A 25,037-nucleotide genomic window follows, 5' to 3' on the forward strand; every position below is an offset into this window, starting at 1 on the left:
CATTTTATGCGATTCAACAAGGCCAAGTGCCGGGTCCTGCACTTCGGTCACAACAACCCCATGCAATGCTACAGACTTGGGGAAGAGTGGCTGGAAAGCTGCCTGGCAGAAAAAGACCTGGGGGTGCTGGTTGACAGCCGGCTGAATATGAGCCAGCAGTGTGCCCAGGTGGCCAAGAAGGCCAACAGCATCCTGTCTTGTATCAGAAATACTGTGGCCAGCAGGACTAGGGAAGAGATTGTTCCCCTGTACTCTGCACTGGTGAGGCCACACCTTGAGTACTGTGTTCAGTTTTGGGACCCTCACTACAGGAAAGACATTGAGTTGCTGGAGCGTGTCCAGAGAAGGGCAACCAAGTTGGTGAGGGGCCTGGAGCACAAGTCTTATGAGGAGTGGCTGAAGGAACTGGGGTTGTTTAGTCTGGAGAAAAAGGAGGCTGAGGGGAGACCTTATCACTCTCCACAACTACCTGAAAGGAGGTTGTAGTGAGGTGGGTGCTGGTCTCTTCTGTGAGGTGGCTGGAGATAGGACAAGAGGAAATGGCCTCAAGTTGCACCAGGGGAGGTTTAGGTTGGATATTAGGCAAAATTTCTTTACTGAAAGGGTTGTCAGGCATTGGAACAGGCTGCCCAGGGAAGTGGTTGAGTCACCATCCCTGGAGGTATTCAAAAAGTGTGTAGACAGGGCACTTCAGAACATGGTTTAGTGGGCATGGTTGATGGTTGGACTGGATGATCTTGAAGGTCTTTTCCAACCTAAATAATTCTATGATTCTGTGAAATCCTGCTGGTGTGATCATGTGCTGAACAGGTTAAAATCCAGAGAAGTATGATCACTTAACATATACTTTATTGAAGCACTGAAGTTTTTGATTACAATACAGAGAAGTTTGAGAAATTAAATAAATTCAGTGTATGTGCTGGGGTTTTTTTTAAGAAGTCTTTAGATCTTGTTGAACAGAGCTAAGTCATATTGACTTGTGTTAACATTCCCAGTCTTTATCAGCTCTCCTCTCCGGGCTTGGCCAGATGGCTCATGATTACATGGCTCAAAATCCACTCACTGCACTCAAACTGGGATGACTTCAGCTCTTTCTAGTCTGTTTCAATTCCCTCAGATATTTAAAACTACTTGGAGTGTTTTCTAGTCCTGCTGGGTGTTGTATATGTTAGACTTCCTTTTATTAGGCTGCTTTGGAGGGGGGACAACCCCAAACCTCTTCTAACTTCTTTGTTTCTACCTCCCTTGGCATTGCACTCTGGGGATGAGTTATTCTGTAGTTGTATCTCATATTGGATTAAATTACTTTTAAACTGCAAGTCAATGATGTATGTGTCTTTAAAGCTATTCCTATGGAAGAGCAGGTCCCAGGAGAGTGCATCTAAGCTCCCTAAAAATGAGCTTGTTTTCAGCTTTGTTCTGTGGACTTCTAAGAAGCGGAAAATATGAAGTAGCTCATCCAGCTAATCTAGAAAGCCTACTAATCCAAATAAAATAACTTATTCAACAACTCCACTTTCCCACTGGTAAGACCTTGGAGGCCTATGCTTAAGACTATAAATCTGTTTAAAACTTAGGCCATTTTATTTCAGTATTTAAAGATAAAGTTATATATCCATTAAAAAAAAAAAAAAGGTGAGGGGATCCCTTTACCTAAAGATGTGCTCGAATGCATTTTGGTCCTTTAAAGATGTAATTAATCCTGAAGTGTATAAAGTGTGGGGGGAGGGGCAATTAAACGACTGTGTGAGAGAAGTGGTAGTCACTTGGTACATAGAGAACTTCTAGTGGGCTAGTTCAGTGTTTTTCATGGTAAATTTTGTTAATTTCTTCCTTTAGAAAGGAAAAAAAAAAACCCAAAACAAATGCCCTCAGGCTTTTCCAGGTCCCCTGTTGTGCAGGTCACTTTCTGCTTTATGCTCCACAGTGAGGCTTTGGGTTATTTGCACTCTGTTTTATTCCCACTGCCAGAAAGCCTGAAGGATCGGGTCAGCTGGTAGGAAAAGGTGGTGCATGGTTTGAGTTCAGGGCCTTTGCCTCAGACTGACACCCAGTGTAGGGTGGTGCATGTTTCCATCGGTGATGTGGACCGTGCTAACCCTTTACTTTGGGAGTGAAGTAAGTGTGAGAGTAAGCAGTACTTTTATAGGAAATACTCTTAATTTGAACGGCTGGTGTTCTCTACAAGAGTAATTATGTAAAGTTGATCATTCACTGCAAGAGTCAGAGTTGTCTGTTGCAGGAATAATGCAATCTGCGTGCAAGGCATGTGTGTACAGCTTGTGCTTTGTCTTAGCTGGAGTCTTTGACCTGAGCCTTTACCAGAGTACCGCAGCTTCTCTTCCAGGGCCAGTGTGGGGACTTGGCTGTGTCTACGGACAGGAAAGAAGTGAAGGTTTACAGTGCACTCGTGATCTGATGTGCTTTCTGATAGTGTGGTTTCATTTTGTTGCTTGCTTGGTGCTCTCTAGAGTAATGAGTTTTGAAGAGTAACACTAAAGGCATCCTTTTTTTTTTTTTTTCTTTTTTACAAAGGCATATGTGAGCTTTTCTTGTGCAAGTGCATATACAGAATTTTAAGATTTATAGTGAATTATGGATTGGTATGCTGCAGTGAGCATAGGAAGTGCTTCAGAGTCGGGATTTTTCCTCTAGTGTGCTTTCTGGGTTCTGGAAAGGCTGTCTTGAAGCAGATGTGTAACCTGCAAATTATGGGTAAACAAGGAAATACAAATAATTGGGGCAAGAGGTAGAGGAGGTAGAGCAGGAAGGGAGGAGAAGAATACAGAATGGAGGAGGAGGTGTCTGCTGGGGGAGGGCAGGGTGGCGAGTGAGATTGGGTTTCTCTAAAGGGGCGACTGCACAATGCTCTTAACTTGGAGGTGGATGTGCTGGTCCTCTTGTGACAGCACTTGGGGTGAGCAAGGTCAGCTGGAGCAGGGATTTCCTGAGTCTGGGTGGGCAGTGTAATGAATTCCAGTTGCAACTGAAAAAGCATACAAGAAGTGGCTGGGAAACCCAGTGTGGAGAGTTGGTTTGTACTTCATTTATTAACTCTGAAAGAAATTCACAAAGGCTGCTACCTGTGCTGTGCAGTGACACAGTTGAATGGTTGTGTTTGGGCAAATCCCCAGACAAAAGGCAGATGATGGTGCCTTATTGCATGGATAAGGCTGGCAAGCTAGTGAGGTATGCTGGTAATTTAGGCTGGTTTTAGTTGCAGGGCGCTTGAGTTGGTTGGCTAGGCCTGGTACCTGTTTTGATGTGTTTTCCTTTTAAAATCTACTTAAGTGACTTATCCCTTTCCACCTTTGTTTTGTGCATGAAGCCTGCCTTAATTTGGGACTGAGCTGCTCTGTTCCATTGCCTGCTTTCTTTCTGGTGACTTTTTTTTGTTCTAAAGTGTGACTTCTCTGTGATCAGTGCCACCAGCGTGGCAAGGCAGAACTATGTGAGCACCTTAGCACTTGAGGCAATATTGACTAATATTACTTAGATATAAACGGTTGAGCTGACCTGAACACAGAAGATGTCTTTTGAAATGGAAACAATTACTTTGTCCTTCTGAGTAAATGTGTGTTTGCTTCAGGGCCAAATTTGAGAGCTTTTTGTAGTATTAATGAAGGGCCTGTTGCTAGGGCTTGGCTGTGCATACTGCTGATTGTTCTATGTGAGACTGAGGTCTGCTACTGTAGCATAGATCAACAGATTCTACCGTTTTGATAGAGAAATACGGCACCATGTAGAGGACTGGTGATAATGCCTGATGCCTACACAAATCTTTGATTGTGTGTGTTGAAAGAAGATGTATAGATGAAGATATAGCAGTGTTGTGAGCTGGCTGATGTCCTGCTCTGAGAAAGTCTTTGCTGCCATTTCCTAAAATCGACTGCTTGTGGATCTCTCTGTGGCTTGTGGGAATGGTGGTGATTAGTATTCCCCTACAAGTACTGTCTTTACGAACTTTTGAGGGTGTTTATTAGGAAGGTAGCTGGCTTTGTCTAAATGTTTGAGCATCCTTGCAGCATCTGAAGAAAAGCTAGTGGTATAAGGTTTGTTTTGAGTTGCTAGCAATTATCTTTCCTTGCAAGTGTGACAATGTGATGTGCAGTATCAAATCACTTTGCTAGCTGTGACCAGAGCGCTCAAAAACTTCTTCCAGATCACTCTGAGAATTGAAATCCCCAGGAAGTGCCCAAATGCATAGTTCACTAGGGATTGATTCAATTTTTTAATGCTGTTACCCAGACCTGAGAGCCATGGCAACATCCGTGCTAGGCTAAAGCTTTGCCACCATTCTGAGGGTAAATTTGCTGCAGTTGATGTCTCTTCTTGTCCTCTCCCCCCACGTGCTGGCAGGGGGTAACTCAGTTTGCAAGTCTTTGTTGCTGTAAATAAAAGTATTTCCAATAATATGGAAATGTTTAAAGTCAGTGGGAGCTTTGCCACTAGGCTTGCTGGGGTCAGGATTTCACACCTGTATGTGAATGAATGGTCAGAGGCCTGTTAGTTTTCTAATTAAAGTAATATATTAATGAAGGGCAGCTGTGTCTGGCACTGGAAGCTGCTAACTGATGTTTGGAGGGGGTATTGGTGACAAATACTGATTTAGTTCATGTGCTAAAGTCTGCTGGGACAGTGTTGATGTAGCTGGGTGCATCATGATTTTGTAATGTCTGGAGAGTAATATGATTCCTTGGGAACTGGACGCCCTGCTGAGCTTCTCAGTGCTGTTAGCCACTTCAAAGTGGGGATAAAGGTACATGTTAAGTAGCAACTTTAGCCAGAAGATTGTGGAACTGTACTTAGGCCTTAAAAAGGTGAGGGGAGGTGGAATTAATCATGCTTACTTCTGTCTGTACCTGCTTATTTTTATCCCATAAACTAGTTTCAAAGCTCATACTGCTGTGTTTCCTGCTGCGCTTTCTTTACTGATGTGCTTTCCAGAGGGAAGATCTCTTGGGAGCCATGTGTGTTACTTAGCTATCAAGACCCAAGCTTACACTTTCAGCTTTCAGTGCATTTAAGGCTGGATGTTTCTATGCGTTAAAAAGAGAGTCTGGTAAAGCCTAAAGACTTTTTTTGCCCACCTCTAGGTAACTAGGCAAAAATCCCTCTGTATATTGGAGTGACTGAATTTACCTAGTCCTTCTTCCCAGTGTAGAAAAGTGACTGTGCCAAACATAGTCTTAGGTGGTGTTTGACAGTTGTATGCAGTGGGAGGGGTCTAGCCATAGGGAGGAGGTATTTGCATTTATGAAAATGAGCGGCTTCCTATTGTGTGTGTGATGGAGGGAATGGATCTACCAACTCATTTAGGAGTCTTGTTTTCAGATCCCAAATGTGCTGTTAGTGGTTTGGGCTCCAGTCGAAGCTCATCATTGACATGTACTGCTATCTGGTGAGTATGAGAAACATCTAAATATATGCATCTTTTTTTTTTTTTTTTTCTTCTAGGTGCTCACTGGAGTTGATATTCTAGTAGACTTCAGCTATGCAGACGATCAAGTGTGTAGTTGTGGGTGATGGTGCTGTTGGTAAAACCTGTCTCTTAATTTCTTATACAACAAATAAATTCCCATCGGAATATGTACCAACGGTAAGTGTGAGAATGGCTCCGGTTGTTCTTTGGGCATGATGGGGTAGAGCAGCATGAGTTTCCTTCCCAACTAACCTTTATGGTGTGCACGCCTTAATACTTGTTCTTACAGCCTGCTTTCCTGTTGGAGACTAACCAATACGTCATGGAAAAGTAATGATCAGTCTGATACACTGCTGCTACCTATATTTTGTATTACGTGGTAGTGCTGGGATGCCTTTCCTGTATCTGGTCAGTTCTTGCTGCTTGACTGCTCTGCTGTTTGTCGATGGCCACCAGTTGGATTCTGTGAACAAGATTATTTGTGCTTGTTAGGACTGCTAAGTGGATAGCAAGCAGCAGGAACACCTCTCCAGCTTGGTCTCTCAGTTCTTGCTAAATCTTCATTTTTAGGGAAAGAAGTATTTTATGTTGCTAGAATAGTCAGCGACTACATGTAACATTTTCTGATGTTCATTTTTGCTTTGCAACTCCAAAAGATCCAGAGGTCGTGCAATGAACTATGGAGTGTGGCTAGTTAACTTCAGCTAAGCATGAGAAATATGCTTGGATTTAGACTGTGCAGTCTCATTCATTGGTACTTACAAACATTTGCAAACTTTGTGTATAGTCCTTGACTATTTCTAAGTAACCTTTTTGAGTTTTACAGGCTCAGTTTTCTGAGATACTGAATCTGTTGACTTATCTAAAGATCAAGCTGGGAGCAGTTTGCTGACTGCCTGTGAGGCATGTACATTATCTTTCTAATAAGAAAGTGCTTTTCTTATTAATATTGCATATGCAAGACCAGCGTACTGACACTGAGGTGGGTCAGTTTTTTAGTGAGGTTGCTGCAAGAGACTTTGACATCTGGATGCTCTTTTTACTCATTTTCTCTGTTACGGACCTGAAAAGGTCATCTTCTACCCATATACAAATTGAAGAGTTTACCTAGGTACCTAAAACAAATTTGGATCTGGAAATGCATCGCAAAGAGGTTGAATGCCTGTCAGTGAAAGGGTGAATGATCTTTTCTGTTACTATAAAGCAATTAAAAGAGTAGATAGCTCCTCTGAGATGCCAGGTAGCTCTGCCTGATAGCTCTTTCAGAATAGCTACTTCTTTATAAAAATATCCTCTCTTTATGGGAAAGAAGTTGCAGTGAACTTCATTGCCTCTTTGAGGTATTGGCTTTGTACACTATCCAAAGATCTTCAACTTGCCAAATTTGAGGTTTGGTAAGAATAGGACAGACTTTAACAGAACGAAAATGTTTGTGTTGTAGATCTGGAACTAAAAATGAAAGGACTCCCAAACCTGAGAGTATTCAGGTTGGATGCAGTGGCCACTGCTAGGAACCTGAGGGTTGTGCTGTAGGCCCAGAGACCTAAGTTCATCTCATGGAGATCCTCTCACTATGGACTGGTAGGGAAGAAGTTGCATTTGAAACTGCGTTTTGCCATTCTCAAGTTTTTGAGAGTGGTGTCAAGTATCCTGCTGTGATGCTTCTGGGACAACCACATCCTGTGCTGAACCTGTGGAAGCCCTGCTTGCCCTATTTAAGCTATTCTTTATGGTCAAGACAAAATGAAAGTGGTCAGTGAGTTCAGGCAGTGAGTGTTTCTATACTTATCCTTAGTGAAATGACCCTTAATTATGTCAAAAACCATTATAATCTTAAAATGTGTATTTTGAAAGCTTGCAAGTTTGTGTGCTGTCCTGCAGATGGTAGTACTGTCTATAAATCCCTGCTAACAAGCAATGTGGAAAAGGCTATTCAAAGAAAGTAAGTTACTTGCCAGTAAAGTGTGTTCAAGGTGTCCTAAGGCTTGTTTATAGTGTCTTTTAAAACTGTCCCATGTTTCTGGAATAGTATTTACCCCTGAACTTCATGATTTGAGGAACTTGCTGTTCTGGGGATATCACAGGCCTATGCCTAATTCTGTATATGACTTAGAGGCATATTTCAGACTCTGGAAACTGGTAAGTAACCTCTGCTATTCCAGCTAATACTTCTAGTAATAAATGGGCAAAGAAATATAACAGATGGCATTGTTCCTCAAATAAAAGCAAGCTGTCTGAGAGTTTGCAAACCTTAATGTCTCCAGAACGTTTGTGGCTGAATAAGGACTCTAGAGTAAAGTGGGTAGGACTTGCTGCTTAACAAAAATGTTTAAGCAGGAGGAGAACCTGGAGGTAAAGTTCTGATTTTGAGAACCTGGTAAATACTGGTGGTAGCTCAAGGCCAGTGTACTGACCAACACTGGGAATCCAGCTGCAGCAGCTACTGCAAAGTGTCTTTTGAGAGGAAGGTGGCACACTTCTTCCTTGAGGGTGTCCAGTGGTACTGAGCATATAGAGAGTTAGTAGGAGGTAGGGATGCTTTAGCAAATCAGTAACAGTCTGGCTTCAAACTGAGCTGCTCTGCCTGTGCAGGCACTGGAGTGGCTGGTGTAAACTGCCTGTGCTGTTGCCCTGCGTAGCTGTACTTGTGCAGCAGTGTGGCCAAAATGCAGCAGTTCAGACTGATAGATTAGATTAGTTTCACTTGGCCCTGTGTTTTGCAGCCCTTTCTCTTTTTTGAGGATATTTCCCAGTGGGAGATGGGTTTCATACTGGTACTGCACATGGCTTGTCACCTGCATGTTTTTGATGTCATTGCTATTCTCAAAAAAAGCAAGGGACATGTCTGTGGAAAGGCACTGGGAATGCTCGGGTAGCAGCAGATCGGGTGTGAGTCCTGTAACAGGAAAACTCATGCCACCTGCTCTAATGGGCTATCTGGCACTGACAGGAATTGAAAGTTCTTGTTGGGCTAGTTGTTGCTCTGGTTTTTAGCCTGTTTGGCACAATTGAGGATAAGATTGTAGAGTGCACTATGAGACTGTAGTTGTCAGGTTTGTCTGAAGGCTAGCCTTGTAACCCTGGCCTCCTTAGGGCTGAACCCCAGACCTGTTCAATAGTAGCTGTACCTTTAAAAAAAAAATAATAAAAAAAAAAAATTGCATTTTGCAGATAGGGAGCTTAAAAAAAAACCTAACCAAAACCAAACAAAAAACAACAGCCCAAAACAAAAAAACCCATGATGAGGGAGAGTGCATGCTAATCCCCCCAAAGGGCAGTGACAAGTAGTATTATCGACTTCCTGTCCACTGGACAAAAATGAGGGGATATCTTTGGGGGATTAAGCTGCTGATCATCTTCTGACATCTGAAAGAGCAAATGCTCTGACCTTCAGCATGGAGCATACCAGTTTCTTGTTCTGTACCGAGCAATAGATGAGTTCTCATCCTGACTTGTCCTTTGGAGTCCTGAAGTAGTAGCTGTGGCATATTGAATAGGCTCTGTGAAATGCCTTCCACCTTCCCCCAGCCCAAAGGTCTTACTTTTGTAGCTGGACACTTTCTGGGGTGTTCAGTAAGGCAAACTCAGTGCAGCGTGTAAAGGATTGGGCTGCAGGTAATGGAGATGAGTGGTGAAAACTCTTGCAGTACTTTAGAATCCTGACTGCTAATCTAAAATAGTATGAGAGGTGGACTTCTGCTTCTAGCTGATCTTCCTGGGGATATGCAGCATGCTGTGGCCTGAGCTGCTTTCTCAGTTGCTGTAAGTTGTGAAAAGCTGAAAAAATCAGTGTGGTGTTAGGTATTGCTTTAACCAGGACAGTCAGGTGGAGACAGATCTGAACTCTTCAAGTTCAGCTTTGAAGTGCTGTGTCACTGGTCTTATCTCAATTTTTAGTGGGATTTTTTTCAAGAACCTAAGCTCTTAGTAAAGCCCTGTTAATAGATGCATGTGACTGCTTATTTCTCCATGTCCTTCCCTCCCTCACTTCCATGAAAAGCTTTTGAGATGACTGCTGGCCTCTTTAATGTTGTGGTTTACTTCATCTGTGGGGGCTGCTCAGACTTCAGTTTTGTGTTGAAGCAGAGCTTCCCTATCGTTGTTCAGAGATCTCAACTGTCTCTGATAACCTTGCAGCACATGCAGGGACAGTTTGGTTTTTTTTTTTTTTTTTTTTTTGAGTGGGAAGGATTTTTTGTGAAAGGTACTTTCTGAAACACTCTCTATTGTGGTTCTGAAGATAAAATGGTTATTGAAATTTAGGAAACTGACCTCAGACAGTATACTCCTTAATGCTGTGTGTGGGGGTGGTGAAGGAGAAGGCTTTGGGTAGGTCCTCGTGCTCAGTAGTGTTGTAAATAGGTTGCTGGGTGAAACATTTTTGGTGGTGTTAGCTTTTGATCTGTGTAGCAGCTCTGCCCTGGAGGACAGGACTATTGTGCCAGCTGCTGTACAGAGACAATAAATATAATTTGGTCTTCTGGAGCTGGATTCTCCATTTACGTTGAGAGTGAATTTGACACAGACTGATTTTGACCAACTATATTGCTTCCTCCAGAGATGGAGGATAAATTCCTGTTGAAAAGATGGACTCTGTATTGAATTCCCAGATGTTCAGAAAGATGAACTTCAGAGGACTTGGGTCCTGTGAGAAGAAGCCCCATAGCTCTGTGCCCTGAAGGGCAGGGCTGAAGTTTATCAGGTCTGTCTTCGTGGGGACGTGTTTACTGTGTCAGACCAAGTGTGAAGGTTGAAATCTCTGTGGCAATGTGGGAAACCTCTGCAATTACAGGCAAGAGCTGTTCCAGGTGTTCTGTTCAGTGGCTTTTACCCTGTTATATGCAGTGGTATACCTAGTGTGCCTTTGCTTTATATACATCGTGGAAATAGCTCTTGCATCTCTATTCCATATTGAATTGTCCTATTAACAGCCTTAACGGTACTACCATTGTAAGCCTAATGGCTTCTGTTGTCCTGTGCAGGTGACTCCTCTACAAATTGGAGGTGGTCTGGCAAGGTGAGTAGGATGATGGTTTGAAAGATGGCTTATTCGCATTCTCTTAAATGTGTTTCTCTTTTCTTATCAGGTTTTCGATAACTATGCTGTAACAGTGATGATTGGAGGAGAGCCTTACACCCTAGGCCTCTTTGATACTGCAGGTGAGAAATCAAATGCTTGTGTCATTGTAACTGCCCAAGATGTAGTTGAGGTGGTGTTGAACATGAAGACATACAGTTGGTTCTTTTCCCCTTTCATTAAAAAAAAAAAAAAAAAAAAAAAAATCTTTCCTGATTTTTCATTCCTGACCTTTGGAGAGTTGCAAAATTGAGTTTATTAAAAAAAATCCCAAACAACACACAAAACCAAACAACAAAAAAACAAAACAAGAACATCTTATACTTGTTTTAGAGCTGTTTTATTTTGTGACACCAGATGACAACTTTCAAGCTTTCACCTCTAATCTAGGTGATACCTGAAAGATAAGGGGGTTCTATGTTTTTAAACAAAATTAAAGGAGAAAATTGTGTTGAATAAAATATGTGGATTGTTTGTGGTTTTGGTATAGTAAATAGCCTATTTTTTGATGAAATGTTAAGACAGAATGACTAACATTAGAACGTCTTAGATGTGCATGTGGCATGTCTCTGCATTCCTAACATGGATGAAATCAGAATGTTATGTGGAGTTTTATAAGCCTTCTTGCTGTGTGCTTTTTTTAAATTAAAGATAAATCTGCAGGCTGCTTTGTTTATGGTTATTAGACTGTATCTCAGTTTGGCTGGAGGAATGTATAACGATTAAACAGCTAAACACATTGCTTTGCGCGTGTAAAAGTTTAGCAAGAAAGGGTAGGAACTGGTTCAACTGCTAGTTACCCAGTCCCCAACCTGTAATAATACCAAAGTGGTATGGCAGCATCTGGCATTGTAAACTCTGCTTCAAGAAAGTCCTTCCAGAGAGTTTAGTTGATAAGCTGTTACCTAAAATAGTCTTGATAGAACTTTAATCTGACTGTTTCCAGCTGTATTCTTACAGATGCATCATTAGTGTCGTATTTGATTAATGAAAAAATCTTGGGCTTTCAATTAAACACTGTAGCTTCAATTAGCTCTTCACATTCTCCTCCCAAATGTGATTTGTGTGTTAGTTATTGCACACTCCCTAGTTCTTGGAATAAGGAGTTAAGTAGAGAAGTGTCTCCTTCCTGACACACATTGTGTAGGCTGCTGTAGGGACCACTACTTACATGGGTCTCAACTATAGCATTCTGGCTTCTTTTTTGTATCCATTCTGCATGGATACAAGCTGTGTTAGGTCCTTCTCTGCCTGTTTTCCTGCTGAGGTCCTCTGGGTTCAGGCCTCTGGAAACTGGTGTGTGTGTAGATAGGCATATCCATATACTGTTCATCAGCATGAGTGTAGTAACCCATCTGGTAATTCTGAAAACTTACCAAGTGACTTTAGTGCATGTAGGTAACTCTACATACTTGTGAATATAAAGGCTTTCCTTTTGTAGCTGGGCTTCTGAAGTGGGAGGCTTTTGTTCTTTAAAGGTCATGTGTTTTTTGCTAACTGGTAGCTAGCACAAGTTACAGAACTTAACAATGGATAAACCCCCTATTACTAACTGTCAAATTAAAAAAATCCACAGAACAAACAACCTAAAAGTCTTTGTTTTGAATTTGTACTGGGAAGACAAAGCTTTTTGGAGTAGTCTGTTAATGGCTGTAAGATATTTTGGTCAGTGCTTAGCTCTTCTGTGTCCAGCCAAGCATGATAGCTGTAACAAGCTGTTTAGACCTCCATCTTCAAACTGTAGATCTTCCTCTACTGAGATGTCCCAGGTGTTGAGTCATCTCCTTCAAGATCTCAGAGGTCTTTGTCCTGTATGATAGGCAAGAGAGCATCAGTTGAAATCTGAGACATTTTGAACAAGTGTTTCTGATTTGGTTGCCAGCAAGTAGAGCAGCTCCTTTAGTGCCAGGTTTGCTTTCTAAAAAGAGTGCTACTGAACTGAGATGAGGAGGTTTAAGAATGAGCTCAGGCAGTTGGGCTGGGGGGTCAGTGCTACTGGTGCCCTGCAGGGACTGCCTGCTCTCTTACGGACCCAAAGGAAAGAGTCTGGCTTCCTCTGAAGCACAGCTCGCACTGGGACTTCAGTGCATTTTTAGGGGAATGCTGCTAGGCAGCCTGAATGCACTTCGAATGTTTGGGTTCAGGGCATCTGTATTTGCTGAAGAGTTAGGATTAATCACAATAATGCTGTTGTGCTGGGATATGCATTCTAACCACCTGTAAAGGGCAGTATTTCATTGTCTGGGTCTAATACTGCATTAATTTTCTCCTCTTCTAGGTCAGGAAGACTATGATAGATTACGACCCCTCAGCTATCCACAGACAGATGTATTTCTGGTCTGTTTTTCAGTGGTGTCTCCTTCTTCATTTGAAAATGTGAAAGAAAAGGTTGGTTGAACTCTGCCAGAAAAGGGAGCTGCTGCATTGATTTCAGAAATACATGAGGAGTTATCTTAGGTGATTAGTAACAAATACTGTGTCTTCTCTGTCTTTAGTGGGTACCTGAAATTACTCACCACTGTCCAAAGACTCCTTTCCTGCTTGTTGGGACCCAAATTGATCTAAGAGATGATCCCTCAACAATTGAGAAACTTGCCAAGAACAAGCAGAAGCCCATAACTCCAGAGACGGCTGAAAAACTGGCCCGGGACCTGAAGGCTGTCAAATACGTGGAATGCTCTGCACTTACGCAGGTGAGGATTGGTCTTTGACCATTTTTGCTTGCTTGTATTCCATGCTTTTTTCAGTTAAGGGGAAAACCAGCTCAATATGGATGTGAAAGGGTATGAGCTCTGTTTCTGCTGGTGAGACAGTAGCTTTCTCTTTGTCCCGTTGTTCTAGGGCACAAGAAGTTGGCAGTGGTAGAAAGAAAATCAGCCTGTGAAGATTAGGCATAGTGTAGAGAGGTGATGGAGGAGGATGTGCTTGCTGTGTTTGCTTTTGTGTTGGAGGAAAATAGCTATTGAAAACTTAAAGGTGCGTTAAGGACAGTAAATGGGTTAGGACACAGGATGCAGCTCACTACTGAAGAGAGCAGGCAAAGAAAAAACCTCTCAGAAAAGTCAGTTCTGATACTTCTAAGACTAGAAGAAGCCTTCATACTTCAGAGCTTCTTTCTTTTCCTGTGCAGTTGGTGGTGAGCTATGTTTTCTCTCTCCGCCTTAAGATGGAAGCTGTGTTGAAAATGAAGTAGTTCCTAAGACACAAATGTGGTGATGTTGTGTGAACTAACTTGTGAACACGAGTCTAAGGCCAACTGAAGTAGCTGATTTGAGGCCAGGAAACCTATTATTCTTTCCCTTCAAGGTAGGAATGCTAGGGTGGGGTAGATGGGAGCCATCGGCTGGCTAGCTGGTGCGTTACCTTGACTTTGGATGCCCTGGGAACTTAATCTTGCGTGCCTACTCTTGCAGAATTGACTACAACTCTCTCACAATTTCCTTAATGCTACTCTGTAAAGAATTTGTCCCTACCTGATGTGCATGGAACTAGGCGTGCACAGTATCAAGTACCTCACTCTTTTCAGTTTTGTTCTGTATTCGTCTCTAGCATCTTGAGCACAAAGCTTTAATTGCTAAACTTCATGAAGCCTGAAGTTCTGCTTATCTTGCACCTTTTGCCCAGATTGCATGTTGACTCTTCCATTTGGGATCCTGAAACTTTTTTTGTAACAAAGCTTTGCCTGAGTGTTTGCTGAGAAGAGGCTTTTGATGGAATTGTGCAGGATACTGGCACTGAAGGTGGTGTTGTGAGGCTCACTGCAGTTCATCCTGGGAATCCCTAATCAAAAGGTGGTCTTGGCTGTGCTTCCTTACTGCCCACATGCAAGCTGAGGGTTATTTGTGCTTGTGCTGTAATTCTCCTAGATCTGTTCAGTCCCAAAATACCATTTTAGATAGTGTCTGGCACATCCTGAATGCTGCTGCTAACTAGGCTGTAGAACCTGCTAGTTGGATAAATATATACCAGGACCTTTTGTCCTGTTGCTCACTGAGACTGTTTCCTCTGTAGCTTTAAACTTGCCTTGTTTAGTCTGCTCAAATTGCATGGAAGCACTTAGAATTACCAGAGTAAGAGCTGATATGATTAAAAATTTCAGTGTTTATCCATTCTTTTTATTTCCAGATAGACTAAACTGTATCTGTTGCAGAGAACAGCTTTATGCACTTGGAAGCTCAGCCTGAATTTCTTCCAGAGCACTAGTGCTTGTATACCCATTGATGGTTTTAGGAATCAAGAGTAACCTGGGAGGAGGGTTCAGAAGCCTTCTCACCTGGAAGACTAGTTGGTTTGCATCTGCTCTATTCTTCTTTCTTCATTTGTTGTTGACTCACCTTACAAAACACCTTTTTCGTCAATCTGTCAGTAACAGCTGCCAAACAGAAATGTAGATTATCTGCGAAGAGTTGTTTGAATTTCCCGGCAGTGATCTGGCTGGCAGCTTGCTAAACACAGAAGTCAGCTGGCTTTCCTAGCTAGGAGGGTTGTTCTCCTACCTGCAAGGCAACGTTGTAGTGGCTGGTTTCAACTGAAGCTACACTCAGCTGGGTAGTTCAATCTCTCTTTACCTTGGCTTCTGTCTACACAGCTCACCTCAGCAGTCTAGGGTGGTTTTTTCCTTCTGAAGTAATTTACAGATTACTTTGACACCACGGTAGCAAGTAATCATAAAATCATGGAGCCAGAGCATGTTTGTTTTTTTTTCCTGGGAGGAAGAATTTGCTTGTCTGTGTGAAAGGGTCGATGTTCTGTTCTGAAAGTATTAGGTGAGTTGTAAGAGGCCGAGTTTGAGCCTTTTCTGTAAAGACAGAATATCTTCTTCTCCCTGTGTTTGGGTGACTGCAGTACTGAGGAGTCAGTTCTTATCCCCGCCTTTCCTCAGGTTGTGGAATCCCTTATTGTGGCAAAGGCACTTTCAATGTCTGTTTTCAACCTTTCTCTACAAAATAGCACCCAATACCACTGTAAAAAGTGGGTAACACTTTGCTATTAGGAAAGGGTGACTGACACAGATTACAACTAAAATGATTGTTGCTTCTCTTAAATGTAAAAGTTAAGTGTCTGAGTGAACTTTCTGAAGCTCAATGCTAGTACCTAACACAAAGGAGAGCTTTTGAATTCAGTTCCTTTTTTTCCCCCCTGATGCTGGGTTGACAGTTTTGACACAGATTTTTAAAGTGTCTTAAACTGTCCATGACTGGAGGGTGCAAAGGGAGCTTGAGCTCAACCTGTTCCCCAGTGCAGCACAGGAGCAGTGTTACTTTAACCCGAGTATCGAGGTCTGTGTGCCAGTGGTATCAAACGTGGTTCCCTTCACGTGATTACTCTTGTAGCATCCAGGCTTTTAACCCCAGTCCCATTTTTACAATAATTTTGTCCCTGTCCTGTTTTTTTTCCTCTTCCCTTATCCCATTTTTTTGCTAGGTCCTTCAAAACAAATCCCAGATTCTGTTCCATTGAAAAAATTAATTTCTCCTGTGCAACAGGAAAACAAAAGAGGAGTCCCTGAGTAGGAGAATTAAGGAAGCATGTTTTCTTGACTCTTGCCCTGCCTGGGTTCTTAATCTGTATAATAGTACATAATTGAGTTTATACTACAGCCGTATTCTTGCAGAGAAAGAAAATCTAATTAGCACTCAGACTTCACATAGGCATTATTTATCAGAAGTCTCTAGCTCTTTTGTCAGCCAGGGTTGTAACTCATTTAAAAAAAAAAAAAAGTTGCTGGGGAGGATTTACAGAATGATTGTACATGGTGATTTCCTTAACTTCTGTTCTTTCAAGTATAATCTTGCATGTAACATGATGGACTTAAATGCTTCCAGATGGAATTGCCTGAGAGATTTCCCATGTATGTGCTTCAGTGAAACAAGATTAAAGACCTTCTAAAAGGGATATATCCAGTCTAACCTGTGAGGGAGAAACCAGTTACATTTGAATGATTTTAAAAAAAAAAAAAAAAATCTTAATTTTGCAAAGGCTACAATTGTTTACAGGAAGTAATTTAAGCTTTTCTGTTTGTCTTTAGCTGGGATAAAGCAGTTCTTCGGAATTTATGAAGGTTGCACTCATGACAGTAGATTTAGGCGAGTCCAGTTAGCATAAACTGAGCCAGGTTTCACTTCTGGTGTTCATGTGTAACTTGGCAGAGTTGCGTGGGAGTGGTAACACACTGCAGTGTTCCTGTTGTGCTTATAGCAAATGCAATGCATGCTTCGTGCTCCAGCGTAATCCCTGCAGACTCCTTGCAGCTCTGTGACTGCTTGTCTGGTGTTGGATCTCAGTTATTCCAATCCTAACACCGTTTCTGTCTTCCTGTCACTTGAGTGGTTATACTTGCTTTGGTAACTAACTGAATAACTGAAATGCACCATTTCCATGCTGGCTCTCAATGTCAAAATAGCAGCACTGGTAAGGTATTGCATCGCTTCTTAAAAGACTGATAGCCAATGTCTGAAGATGACAATGGCTTACCAGAGAGGTACTGCTTCGATCCCAGATCATGTTTCCCCAGCCATCTGGAGATCTTCAGTTATTCAGGGGCTGAATTCACAAAGCAGAGTTGTTTGGAGCCTTTGCTCTGGACTAGCTGCCGCTGGGATAGTTGGGAGCAGTAAGTCCGTGCATCTGAGGTGCTTGCTTATCCATGGTGGGTGACTAAAAAAGGTTTACCTGACCTTTTGGATCCCTGTGGTGGGGCAGGCTGCTCTCCCCTGTGTTTATTCCCCTGTAAACTCCCTCAGTGTATATTCAGCAGTTAAATGGAAACCATCACCTTTTCTGCGGCCCCTCCCACCCCCTTGTTCTTGCCAATTGCCGCTGTGTTTGTGCCTCTGCCCTTCTGGGTGTTCATTTTGTCTAACTTGGTCTGTCACATGTTCTGTCTGTCTCTGACATTGACTTCTGGGTCACCTAAATGAGATTTCCTCCTGGGATCTACTTTGTTTTTTGCAAAGTAAATCTGTTTACTGCCTCTGTGAATTCAGCCTGGTCTATCCTGAATGCTCTTTGTATCTGCTTGTTTTTCTCTAATCCTCTAACCTGGCTGCTGTTTTTTCTCCTCCCCTCTGTCTTGTAGAGAGGTCTGAAGAATGTGTTTGATGAGGCTATCCTAGCTGCCCTCGAGCCTCCGGAAACTCAGCCCAAAAGGAAGTGCTGTATATTCTAAACTTTCTTCTTCCCCTCTTGCTGCTGCTTCCTCTGTCCCACTACTGTAGAAACCTGGTTAAAAAGTGAATAAAACCACCTTGATTGAAAGCTGTTGTGTCTGCTTGCCATCTTAGAGCAACCTCTGTATTAGCTCTTGGACTGAAAACAATACTTAAGATCTTTAGTAGAACGTTGTGACTGTGGAACACCAACTGGACTCGCTTAACTCTCTGCTGCTTGGGTTGCCAGATGTGGGTAGCTTTATAATTCAGGCTGTTGGGGGAAGGGATCTGGTTACATCATTATTTAAAGAAAGATCAAAAGAATAAGACATGATGTTTGATCTTCCTGAATCCAACTGGAAGAAAGGATGCGTGTTTTTTTTCAATTTCTACTTGTGACTCTTGTTAACTGTATTTGCATGACAAAAGTACATGAAACAGTGATCTGCAAGTTACGCTGTAATGTGAAGGGTTTTCTGGTTCTCCTTTGTGCAGTGAGATGTTTTTCTGTTGCTATTGCTTTGGCTGTCTGTGCTGTAGTGGAGTATTTGTCGGTCCTTGGGGGGAAGGAAATATCAATGTACTTGCTACTGCTTTATGAACTGTTAAAATTCTTGCTTTCACTAACATGGTAGACCTCTTCATTTCAATAATAGATCCTTAAAGCCTGTTACTGTAAGATGTAAAGCTGCTTCTTACTATTATGCTTCTGATTTTTATTGTTTTAAGGAGAAAACATCAATTGTAGCTTGTCTTTAAATTTTGAAATTAAAAATTGCAGTTGTTTGTATAAATGACTGATGAAGCTTTATTCCGATTTGCACTTCCTGGCTTCAGTTTAACACTTAACGCAACGTACAGTACCTGCTTCATACTCCTCCCATCTTGACTTCTCTGATACCATGCACAGCTTCTGGGCTCTACCTGGCTGCTTCTAACCATCGGGTGTTTGGGGCCGGAAGCCTGACCAGAGCGTGTACCGGACTGATCTATCGTTGCATGCTTGCCTTGTGTCTTCTCTCCCCTGACACACGGGTGTCTGCACTGCTGTACCCGGTGTGCTCCAGATCAAGCTCTTCCATTTGAATGCAGCACACTTTCTGCTTTGTCATTAGCATGTGAAACGTGTTAATAGCCAACTAATCATAAAAATTGCCTTAAGGAAATGACTTGGTTATGTGTGTTTTGCTTCTTGTGAAGTATACTGGTCTGGTCTCAAAGGATTCGTGTTCCTGTTCAGAAAATCAGATGCTGTGCTAGGGAACTGCTAACCACAGCAGTGCAGCTTGGACAGAGCCTAGCTGAGCAAAGGAGACTCTGGGAGTTGTAGATGGCAAACCTTGATTCGTCATTAGAGGGGTTTGTCTGCCACTTGGCTTTCTGTGGTTTTGTTTGTGTAAAAACTCAAAAATGAGACTGCCCCTTTCTCTCTTTGCCCCTTTTCAGAAAGGCCTAAAGAATGTATTTGACGAAGCGATATTGGCTGCCCTGGAGCCTCCGGAGCCGAAGAAGACTCGCAGGTGTGTGCTGCTATGAACGTCCCTCCACAGCCCCTTCTGCAAAGCTGGTGTTCGATGTCATACTAAAAGCAATGTTTAAATCAAACTAAAGATACAAATTTTAAAATTTGTTTTTGCAATAATGACAAATGCCCTGCACTCCCATCTCCCCCACACGATCCCTGTGTGAGATGAGAATGTTAGTGTTTATTCCCCAGTGCCCCCTCAATTCAGTTAAACTAGTTAATTTTGAGTAATTATGTATTATCAGAAAACACTGATCAGTACTAGTTTTTTATTTTGTTTACTGTTTCTAATTTTTTTTGTTTAAAATCCAGGCATGCTTGTGATGACTTTTTCTGTAACAGACTAATTCTAGGCTGTTTTACTGAAGCCTTGTCCCTTTATGCCAGTCTGGCAAGACTTGGTTCTGGTTTCACGAACTTCTGGGGCTGTTCTGCAGCCAGCCAGCAGCCTGGGTGTGAGCAGACTTTAGTACTCAAGATAAATACAGGAAAGTAAAGTGTCCCAAGCTGGTGCTCCTCTAAGGAGGAGTGTAGAAAATGTATCTGCATCTCCTCTGAAGTTGCCTTGTATCTCTTCCCCTGGCTTTCCACTGTGCAGGTCATAAATTTCTACCCCATCCTCTAAGTTATGAAGCCTTAGGAATAGGAGAATCCTTTTCTCGATGCACCATCAGACTTGAAACTAGCTTGCCAGTCTCTTCCTTAATCTTTGACATCATAAGCTTTTGTCACGTGATGAAGAAATAACTACACCTTTTTAAGCATGCCCAACTGATTCAGTTGGCTTTTAACAAATCCATCTTCTGCCAATCCTTAACTATCAGCAAAATGCTTACAATGACCAGCATGTACACTGCTGTTTGGACATTCTGAAAGGACCTGGTGTATGTTAAGACAAGTTTTGGAGCTGGCCCTGGTGGTGCATCTCTTCCTGGATGGCTTGGCATCCTTCAGGGAGGGGTGGAAAGATAAACCTGTGTCAGTAGGAAGGAACTGCAGGGAGGGGTTTCTAGTGTTTAGTGTGGCACCATATAGGGACCAGTTAAGGGAATCCCCTTTTTCTGCATTTCGCCTGTAGGTAACCTTGAACCTGTAAGATGGGCTCCAGCCCGCTGAGGATTGTGTGCAGGGTCTTTACGTAGACTGACTGCAGTGTTCTAGGGATTTTACCAAAAATATATTTTGGCTTGCAAATTCAAAGTTTTTTAAGACTTAGGGAATCTTCTCCATCATCCAAAATTCCAATTTCTTGTAGACTCATTAGTGTTGAACCAATGCTTTTTCATGTCTAAGTTCTTTGTATATGCATTCTTTTCAGATGTATTAAACAAAGTATCTTCACAAGCCTGCCTGAGGGTAGTTATTTCCCTTGCCTTTCTCTTGAGTGTGAAGGACTTGTACATATGACTTTTATCCATTGCGAGCCCCGCTCTCCTCCTTGCAAATTAGTTTGGGTCTTAATGCTTAATCCTGTCAGTTCATGTCTTCCCTCATGTCTGCTGCTGGCCTCGGTTCTGTCAAGATTGCTCTAATCTTTGATGCAGTGTTCTTGCTGTCGTACCCAACTCTGAAGAGAGGGCATAGTGGTTCTTAATGAAAGGAATACTCGTTGTTGTGCATGTTCCCAAATACTAAAAGTTGGCTTTTGGGGGTTACTGGGCTCTTGCACCCCTTCTGTCAAGAATCCAGTCTTTATGGAAGTTTCCTGTTGCTCCTTGTTCATGAGCAGATAGCAAAAACCCTAAAGGGACAAATGATATCACACCTATTTCTCACCCAAAAGCTCACAGAATTTATTACACCTTTTTGTTAATTCTCCAAAGAAATGGTGAAGTCTTACACTGTTGATGCATAACTTGTATTAATTATTAAAACACATTCCAAAGAGCCTCATTAAAGGTCATTTTTATTTTAAGACTCTGACTTGTGGGTGCTGTAATCCAAAAGGTCAGGGTAAAATGTGTGCTTTTCACTTTTCATAGTGATTAGTGCTGCTGTTCAACTTTGCAGTTCAGTTTTTAATTGCTCTCTTCTGTGGGGAGGCTTGGCTGTAGGTCTGTAGGTTGCAGTTGAAAGTACTGCTGGTACTTGTAATGTTTGGTGACAGTTGAATGTTGGTGGCTGCTCCGTGTGCTTACAGCAGACTGAAATGGGCTTCTGCACCTTCTAATAGCTAAACCTAATTCACGTGTCTAAAGCCAGCAGCAAGACTGGTGACCAAGGGATTGCCTGCATGAAATCAGGCAGGAAACTGCCTCTGAAGTGGAGGGATCACCCTTTAAGACTTCTGCTTTAAGTGGTAGCAGGGTTACCCTGTCAAGCTTTTTCTGTCTTGAATGCATCTTTATGTCGGGGTTGCCTATAGCTCTCTGGTCCTTCTGCATACATTTTTATGGCAGTGACCTGTACCAGTCCTTTCATGCAGGTCCATTTGGCTAAGCAATAAATTCTGTGTTGTTACATAGGTGCCATGAGGTTAAGCTTGGCTCTGGAGGGAATCCTGGAGGTGCTGGATGATGGAAAAACATTCTTTTCAAAGAGCAGTGCTGTTTCCTTCCTCTCTGTGTTGCATTAGCTTTGCAGAAGTCGGATAGCTCCATGACTCTGCTAGTACATAGCTGTCTTTGTCCAGAGAGAGGATGAGATGCTGGACGTGATTAAATAAGCTTGAACAGCTTAGCTCATGGGCTTTTTCACACCATGCCTTTTTTTTCTTTGCAGCTCAGTAGTGAGGTCTCTCAAGCTGGGTGTGTGAGATGTGTTCTGTGTTACCAGGTTATATGAGCTTCTCATAAGAGCTCCTTGGTGACTGTCTCCCTGTGTGAAGGCATGCAAAATGGGCAAAACCAGTGAGAAACACCACTTCCCCTTCTGGGACTGCCATTTTTGGCTAGCACATTTGAAAGCAAAGGTCTTGGAGGCAGGTGGGAATACTTGGCACTTCCCTTAATGCTAGTGTGGCAAATATGTGGTATGGGCTGGGATTGCCTCATGTTACTGCTTTTACAATAGGGGACTTGCCTATCTGAAGATGCACCCGTGGCTCAGGGCTGTCTTCCTTCTCACCTCTGAGGATTCTTGAGGTACCCATAGTAGCTCACTAGCACAAATAGTACAGGAGATCTGGGCTGGCTGCTGAACCAACTGCTACATGTGTTAATGGTGTCTCTTGTAAAGGGCCCAAAATCTCTGATGGGAAAGCATCTGAGAATCATGTTAAAATTGCTCCAAGGACTGAAGGCTGCATGGACACTGAAGAGCAGCTTCTTGTTTTAATGGCTGGGATGCACAGCAGTTTCTTAATGAAATCTTTTGGTTTGGTTAGTGAGTTCTGAGTTTTGGTTGGCTCTCACGTGAACCTCCAGTTCCTAATACTAAATCAGTTTTGCTTAAAAGCAGGTAGTGAGTGGACCTCTTGCTTCCGTTGGCTACTCTGAACAAGTGGCTCTATCTTTAGCAGCTGCTTGTTGACTATGAAGCAACGATCATCCCCTTTCCCTGCCTTGGCTGCGTGCTCCACAGACGTTAGCTCCATTCAGCTGTACAGGGAGATGATTACATCCACTAATTGCATGGAAACGTAACATCTTGCAGGATACTTTCCTGCTGAACTAGTAGACTCTACTGCCTGTTTTTTGTGGTCAAACTGATGCCAAATGACCGCAAGGGAGGAGGTAGGAGAGCAGATCTGGCATAGAGGGTTAGGGAGGAGGTAGGAGTATGCACATGGTCTGACCAGTTCAGCTGTATTGGGTAAACACATGTATGCTGTGGTGACAAATAGCATGAATCAGTTTGTTTTCCCACTGGGCTATTGTCAACAGAGTTGAAATATGGAAATTGAAGACTATTGGCTAAATAGGCAAGTACTTAATTTGGAGAAAAGTCCTGCCTCTCTCGTAAGAGACATGCTTGCATCAGAAGTCCAAAGCAAGAGGTTGGATTCCAGGGTTGATTACTGGTGGGAAGAGTGTTCCAGGGCAGCAGTTGCTTTCCTGAGCAGGAGATAACTAAGGACACCCTTATGCTCAGTCTGTCCCTTGCTGATTTAGTAATGTGTAGAAATTTCCCACTGTGTATATGCTGATGTAACTAACCCTGCTGTTTCTGTAGCTCCTGGTGTAGGCATGGTCTCTGTATGGCTGCTGTAACTCAGCCTGGTGCTAAGATTGTGTTAAACTGGTGACTGTTTTTTCTCGCCAATGTTTCCTGTGCTGTGCCATCAGGAACATGTTGGAGATGGGCTTTTTCTTGCTCTCCCGTGCCTGTTTCCCTGTGGGGCAACAGGAAACTATGTTATGCCTTGGAAGAAATGGTGCTGCTGAGCAACAGGTGCAGCTAGGGTCGTCTTTTCTTAAGCGTTTGGGAGATCAGTGAGGCAGGCTGAGCTCTGCAGCTTTCCCAGGAGGGAGTTCATTTGCTCAGCCATATTCTTTACTCCTCCATCTCCTTCCCAGTAATATGCTAGTTCTTGCTGTCAGCGCTGTGCATTATACTTACCTAGGTGTGGCCCTTATTAAAATGAGGGTAGGGTATGTAAGGAAAGATGAGCACATTTGATAAGACCTCTGAGAGAAGAGCTTTTTGGAGTAACTGCATCTTTACCAGCACCACTGAGTCACCCAGGCTCCTTAGCAGTTTGTTTCATGGCATTGCCCAAACTGTGGTCAAATGTTGCCTGAAAGGCTTTCCAAGCAGTGTGCTATCTCATCTGACCTGGGGATGGTCCTCTCTTCATTGTTTACTCTCTCTGCTTGGATTATGTCTGCCTGCTCTTTCTTTCTTAAGGGGCTCCCAGAAGGGAGATTTGACAAGGTGCAGCTACTTTAGTGTGTTAGGTCAGATGGATGAGTGAATCTCCAAGTTGTCCATACTTGACATGCTCTATTTCACATCCCAGAGTGTTTTTTGGAGTGTGCTAGTTGGATTTATACTAGGTAAAATTTAAACGGATATTGTCCTCCAGCAGCGAATGGAGTTTGGGTCTTTGGGACCCAGCTAGAGTTAGTTTGAAGGGCCCCCTGAAAAGTGCTCAGTGTTGCTGTTGGGTATGGTTTCACTTGGCAGATCTGCTCCTGCCGTCTCTGCTGTTTGCTGCTGTAGACACAGCTAAAAACAGACTGATGATGTTGGCGTGTTCCCAAGAGGCAGCAGTGTCCTCTGTTACTTGGCCACCATCTAGGTCTCATTTTGCAGCTGGTAGCAGCTGCCTCCTTTTAAAAACAGACTTTGAGTGGGATTTGTGAGAGCTGTTGTGTCAGCATTGCCCCTGACCCAGCCTTCCTGTTGCCTTAACTTACATGAACCAGCCTCTCTCACTGTGCAGCTATTTTATGTGGGGTGCTTCTGGGGTCCTGTGCTGGGGAGGTACACTGCTTCGCTTTCCCTTGCTGCCCATACTCTTCTTTACTTCCTCTGAAAAACATTCCTCACTGTTGCTCCTCTTCAACCCCTGGTCTCCTGTCTGAGGACTGCAAGTCACTCTTTGGGAGCCCAGAGACCTTTCTGCTAGCAAGCAATAAAACAAGTAGAGAAGATCAAGCATGAAAGAGGAAAGTACTGCTTCAAAAAAACGTAAAGAATAACCCTAAAGGGATTAAACTAAGAATAAATTAGTTCTACCTGGCAAGAGGAGCAGGCCCCTGCTTCTGGCAGTGCATTTCTGCTGGTTTTGTTACCTTAGTCCTGGTGGTGATCTGTCCCTTTCATAAGCTGAATCAGCCCCTGAAACCCAGCCTGGGAAAAAAGAAACCATGAGCAGGGAGTCGTTGGTTGGCTGGAGCTTTCCTGTGAACTCCTGCCCTAAATGACTTGTCCAGGATTGTGTAAGAAACTGGTAGCAGGGCACAGGCTTGAGCTCAA

At 42.9% G+C, this 25,037-nt stretch overlaps 1 protein-coding gene across 6 annotated transcripts in view; it reads left to right on the top strand.

The window, feature by feature from the left end:
* The window catches only part of CDC42 (cell division cycle 42), a 28,903-nt gene extending 8,384 nt beyond the window's left edge, over positions 1-20,519 (top strand). For 3 of the 6 annotated variants that reach the window (XM_030017559.1, XM_030017560.2, XM_041124023.1), the window contains exons 2-6: positions 5,458-5,599; positions 10,510-10,582; positions 12,778-12,887; positions 12,995-13,192; positions 19,097-20,519. In XM_030017559.1, coding sequence (XP_029873419.1) covers positions 5,495-5,599; positions 10,510-10,582; positions 12,778-12,887; positions 12,995-13,192; positions 19,097-19,186 — 576 coding nt within the window. In that variant the 5' untranslated portion in view covers positions 5,458-5,494 and the 3' untranslated portion in view covers positions 19,187-20,519. Of the gene's footprint in view, positions 1-5,457; positions 5,600-10,509; positions 10,583-12,777; positions 12,888-12,994; positions 13,193-14,223; positions 14,291-14,624; positions 18,441-19,096 lie in introns of those variants that run through there. The other 3 variants (XM_041124024.1, XM_041124025.1, XM_030017561.2) reach the window with 3 other exon arrangements.
* Positions 20,520-25,037: the final 4,518 nt, after the last annotated feature.

The sequence above is a fragment of the Aquila chrysaetos genome, chromosome 6 (genome assembly GCF_900496995.4).
Source record: "Aquila chrysaetos chrysaetos chromosome 6, bAquChr1.4, whole genome shotgun sequence".
In the NCBI taxonomy this organism is placed as follows: Eukaryota; Metazoa; Chordata; class Aves; order Accipitriformes; family Accipitridae; genus Aquila; species Aquila chrysaetos.